We start from the raw sequence: 5,451 nt of genomic DNA, 5'->3' as shown, positions 1-5,451 counted from the left end.
ATTATTTTAATTTAGTGTAGAGGATGGATCAGCTGAGATGGACCAATAGGTCCCATGTTGTCCCAAAACATTATGTTATGTTTACTGCTCATGTCTAAGTACACGTGTAGTAACTGTAAGGTTACATAGGTTGAGAAAACAAAATGGCAGTTGAAAATTAGTCTGTGAACGTTTAGGAGTATCAAATGGAAGGATGGATGGAAGGACAGGGGAAAAAGCTTTGCATAAGTACACATACTAATATATTATCTTTATATATATTTATATACCTCATGTAATCTATTGTATTTTCCTAATAAAACAAATCATTTTGTATGTAGTTGAATGTTACAGAAGTAGGGTGATAATCATTTACCCTCTTTCACACCGTAGTTTTATCCTGATGAAAGTTTCTCTTATCTGCCTATCTAAGCACTCACTTCACTTTTAATCTTACCTTTATTGCCCAAAGAAAGTTAAATCTTGTGATTCTATTCACCTACATCAATGTGCTTCCTATATCAGATCTGTATATTCACTCCCTGTTTTTACTTATTATTCACCTTTCTTGATGGCAGAACATTTTGATGATGGTTTTATGTGCTTGCTGCAGGCTTATCTTCAGTATTGAATGACTTTAGATTATTCCTTTTTTTAGATCTGTCTTTATGGGTCTGGAGTTTGTTGTCTATTTTCTTTATTTTACAAAATAATGAAAATGAAATTTTGAAGTATTAGTTTTTCAAAGTGATTTCAGTAATATTTGGTGTTATACATATTTTACAAAAACAAATTTCTGAAATGTTTCGGATACGAATTCACGTCTCTGAAGGAAGCTCTTACTCTGACACCCATGGTGCTCAAGTTACTTAGACATCAGTGGTGGGGGGTTTTCTGCAGAATTCCTCATATGCAGAGAGATGGAGTTTTACATGAGGTCTGATGTTTCTTCTCCCGTCAGCTCAGAGGCTGAGCTTGCTGAGGATCAGGTGCAGACTGGTGCAAATTGAACTCTTATTTTTCCAGCACCTTCTTTTGCTCAGACAGCTAATCATGAACCTTGGACTTGGACGGACATCCCACATCCTGCACCATTTTCGTAATTAATACATCCAGTTTGTATTCTCTTAAGCATTGCTCGTGTACCTTACAATTCATCTCCTTCTTTTTGGGGGGACAGTCAATCGGCTGTTTACCTGGTCTTTCTACCTTTACCAGACATTGCTGATCAATTGAGAGAGGGTGCTGCCATGCCTTGTCCTCCCTGTTTATTGGATCAGCATGCTTTAGCTTTCCAGCACTTGGAGAAAACATATTTTTATTCTCAGCAGTTAGATCCTCTTTTTCACTTTGGGGTTCTAGGCCCGATGACACTGTTCATCTTAACCTAACTCAGTTTTTCTGAATTCGTCTATCCCTTACAACTGTTGTCTGAGGCTTATCACAGGTCTCCTGTTCAATTTTCAGAGGATCTTAGCCATTTATTGACTTCTACTTTGGTAATGGTTATCAGCTTCTGCTCTCTCCTTGGTCTCTTGGTTGGTTTGTTGCTGGAATCTTTTGGAGTGAGGTGCCTTGCCTAAAGGAGTTGGACTTTTTTCTTTGGTCCTTAGAAATCTCCAAGAAGCTTCTTTTCTCAGACAATTGATTTTTGCAGGTATTCCAGTTTCCATTGAATCTAAAGTGGATGTAGTCCATCTCCACTCTTCTCTTTCGACACTGGCCTTTCACTTTTTCTAGTCTTCTACCGGATGATTTCCTGCATTTATTGTTTCTTTGTAGTACCAAAGAAGATGGGCGATTGGCAACTGGTCATCAACCTTTCTCATTTCAATCATTTCCTCTAACCTCCTTAGTTTATAATGGAGCCAATTGTTCCCTTTTTGTGACACTTTGCCCCCAGTGTATAGAAGACAAGGTTTGATGTAGCTCATGCTTATCTTCATATTCCGAAAATGGAGTATTCACGTTGTTATCTCTATTTTGTGCTCGAGTCACAGGTTTTTCAGTTATATGCTCTATCATTTGGTCTCACATCTGCCCCAGATGTCTTTTGCTACATAGTCAGATCATTTTGATGTCATCTTCACTCATAGGGCATTCACCTATATATATAATATATTATATATATATATATATTGTATAATATTATAATAATATAATAATTTTTTTTAGGTTTTGTATATACATTTTGAAATAACCAAAAATCATAAATATATCAGTACCACAGAATTCAATTTTATAATTTATTAAGTTTAGTAATTAAGCTGTATTTGGGTCTAAAGAAATACGAATTTTTGAGCTCACTAAAAGAAAGAGTTTGCCTTGCAAATACTTTGCAGAAGCTGGGAAAACTGCTAGGGGGACATTCTGAGCTTTCTAATGGTTATATATACGTCATTGGGTGAAGTAGGTGTACATAAGCAAGTATTTTCAAAAATTGAAGAGGTGGGAAATTACAAAAAATAGAAAAGATCGGTTCTTATATTCTAGTTTGTCAGTATCTGTAATTTGAATATCTAATTCATAAAAAACTATAAACTTTGTAGTTGGACATCACAAACATCTAGTTTGAACCAATGCTACATTCAACATACCACGTGACACACAAAAATCAATATTTAGGTGTTTTTTCTATTTACTTTTAAATTAAGAAATTAACTAATGTATAATACTAAAATTTGAATTGTAATTTAATTTTTCATACCAAACGTATTGACATACATTCTTAAACTAGCAGTTCAATAATATTTTTTAATGTGAATCTATAAATGTGATGACATTGCCTTTAACCCGTGACCATAGGAAGAGTTGTATTGGTAGGGTTAAAAGGAGATGTAATAACATCCTACATTATGTGACAGTTATGAAGCACTGATTAATCTGTTTGATTCTAAATATACATGTTTTGTCTGTTTTTGTCAATATACCATTTTTGTGATTTTATTTTGAAAACTTAATGAAGAGACTTAGCATAGTTTTCAATCTAGATAAGCCAAGTAGTTATTAATAACAATATACTTGTGAAAGAAATGGGTGTACTTTTTCATTATTTATTAATAATTGTGTTTGATATCAGTGGTTCTCACCAGAAATTTTCTTCTGTAGAAAAAGTGACCAGTGAGATGAACACTGCTGAAGATTGGGGACTGATCATGGACATTTGTGACAAGGTTGGCAATACGGCAAGTGGACCAAAAGATTGTCTACGGTCCATTGTCAGAAGACTTAACAGCCCAGTTCCTCATGTAGCTATGCAGGCTCTGACGGTATGTATATAGTTTATGGTTGCATCAGTAAAATTAACTTGTATGATATGTGCACATTTTGTCGTGATTAGAGGCTCAGCAGCAGTTAAAAGGTTATGTTTGTATTTTCAAATATTGTCATGGTTCATAGCCTTCATGAATAGTCTGATTATCAATTAGCAACTTTTACTAAGTTTTGGCTGTAAATCTGTTGCTATCATCAGAGAAGTCCTGATAAAGATGTTTTCTGTGTTGATAGAGGCTGAGATTCAAACCTGGGTCTTATTGATGAAAACCTAGGATGTTATCCACTCAATTGATGTCCACCATTATAACTTAAATAAACTACTTGGATGTTTGGAAGGGGTGTATGTGAAGGATTTGCTGACTTCTGTGCTAGTTTGACCATATGTTATTAGTTAGATGAGTGTAGAACACTTATCTTTCTTATATATTTTATCAGTATCATTCCAATTTTTAGTATGGTTTTCTTCACTAACATAATTGGCTTTTGCAGACCTACTGGTATTAGCTAGATTGAGTGGACATAAAAGTATTTGCTACTGGAGAAAACTCAAGTGATTCAAGATAATTTAATGTTGCTGATTTTAAAAATAAAATCAGATTTTGTCCATCATCTCTATACTTTGAGTTATTGTAATATTTCAATATTTTATCAGCATTATGAGAAATACCATGCAATATACTTTTGCTGTGAAATTAAGTTTACTTGGACAGTTGAATGAGTAAAAGGTATACGATTTTGATAACTTCTAACACTACATTGTATTGGTGTAAAATTTCAAATATATTGTTCATATTTGCTGTTTGTTCTCGATATAATTGCAGCGAATTGCACCACTTTTGCTTCCTTCCCATGCTCATCTGCTCTGTTCAGGAATCATGAAACTCTCATTTGCTCAGTTTTCTAGAACATTCTCAACCATACACCCATCTAGTCACTTTGCCTCACTCTGTGAACAGTTAAAACAAAGTCCAATCTTTTTTTTTCTTATCATACCCACGATATGATTAAATTCTGTAAAACTTTGTTTTCAAAAATCTTTTGAACTTTTATATTTTTTAGAAATCATTTGAAATGCTGGCTGGTCCCAGTTCAAGTAAAGACAGAAAGTGGAAAAATCACACAAACAGTTTCTGCTACATTTGTGGAAAATATACTACAGTTTTACAAAGGAAAAAAAATCATACACAAGGTAAAGGTAGCTTACTATCACGAATTTGGGTGTAAAGTTGGGGACCAAGAAAAACATTGAGCTCCACATATGTGTTTTACACTTTGTACATCTGGCTTGATACAGTGGCTGAATAAGAAGAGAACAAGTGTGCCATTTGCAGTTTCCATGATATGGTGTGAGCCCAAAGATCATCTGACTGACTGTTATTTTTTCATGACTAACGTTTCTGGATATTCAGGCAGAACTAAATAAAACATTAAATATCCAGATATTGCATCTGCAATGAAACCAGTACGTCATGGAGATGGTCTTTCAGTGCAACATCCACCAGCAAATTGGAAAACAGAACAGTTATCTTGCGAAGAAGACAATGAATCATCTTCATCTAGTAATTTTATTCCTGTGGTACGTCAACATAAACTGCCTCATCTGATCACACAAGAAGAGCTAAATGATCTGATTTGTGACTTTTCTCTACCAAAACAACATGGGGAACTTCTTGGCTCTCGTTTACAGAAATGGAATTTATTAGCTCCAGGAGCAAGAGTTTCAATTTACCAAAGTTCCATCAAAAATCTTGCTTCTCACTACAGCATGCAAGATACTTTGTGTTTCTGTACAAATGTTGATGCACTAATGGAAGAATTAGGTACTGAACATCATCCTCAACAATGGAGACTTTTTATTGACTCATCTAAAGTTAGTCTGAAAGCTGTACTTTTGCACAATGAAAACACTAAGCCATTGATTCCTGTTGCTCATGTTGTGAACATGAATGAAACTTATCAAAGCAAGCAGATTATACTTGAGATCATCAAGTATGGTCATCATAGGTGGAACATGTGTGATGATCAAAAAGTTACTGCACCCCTGCTAGGCCTGCAGAGTATACCAAACATTGTTGCTTTTTGTGTCTCTGGGACATCTGAGATGATAAAAATCATTTCAAAAAGAAGGAATAACCAATGAGAGAGAATCAAATACCAGGAAAACAGAATATTGAGCATCAATGTTTAGTGAAACCT

The 5,451-nt window shown here is 34.5% G+C and overlaps 1 protein-coding gene across 1 annotated transcript in view; it reads left to right on the top strand.

The window, feature by feature from the left end:
* LOC106467279 (signal transducing adapter molecule 1-like) overlaps positions 1-5,451 on the top strand; it is a 70,844-nt gene that overhangs the window by 3,731 nt on the left and 61,662 nt on the right. Inside the window, exon 2 of the mRNA XM_013927612.2 lies at positions 3,088-3,248. Within this exon, the coding sequence (XP_013783066.1) occupies positions 3,088-3,248 (161 nt within the window). The remainder of the gene's footprint in view (positions 1-3,087; positions 3,249-5,451) is intronic.

This window comes from Limulus polyphemus, unplaced genomic scaffold (genome assembly GCF_000517525.1).
Source record: "Limulus polyphemus unplaced genomic scaffold, Limulus_polyphemus-2.1.2 Scaffold2552, whole genome shotgun sequence".
NCBI lineage: Eukaryota > Metazoa > Arthropoda > Merostomata > Xiphosura > Limulidae > Limulus > Limulus polyphemus.
Note: the sequence above shows the minus strand (reverse complement) of the source record. Positions and strands in the feature narration are given on the sequence as shown.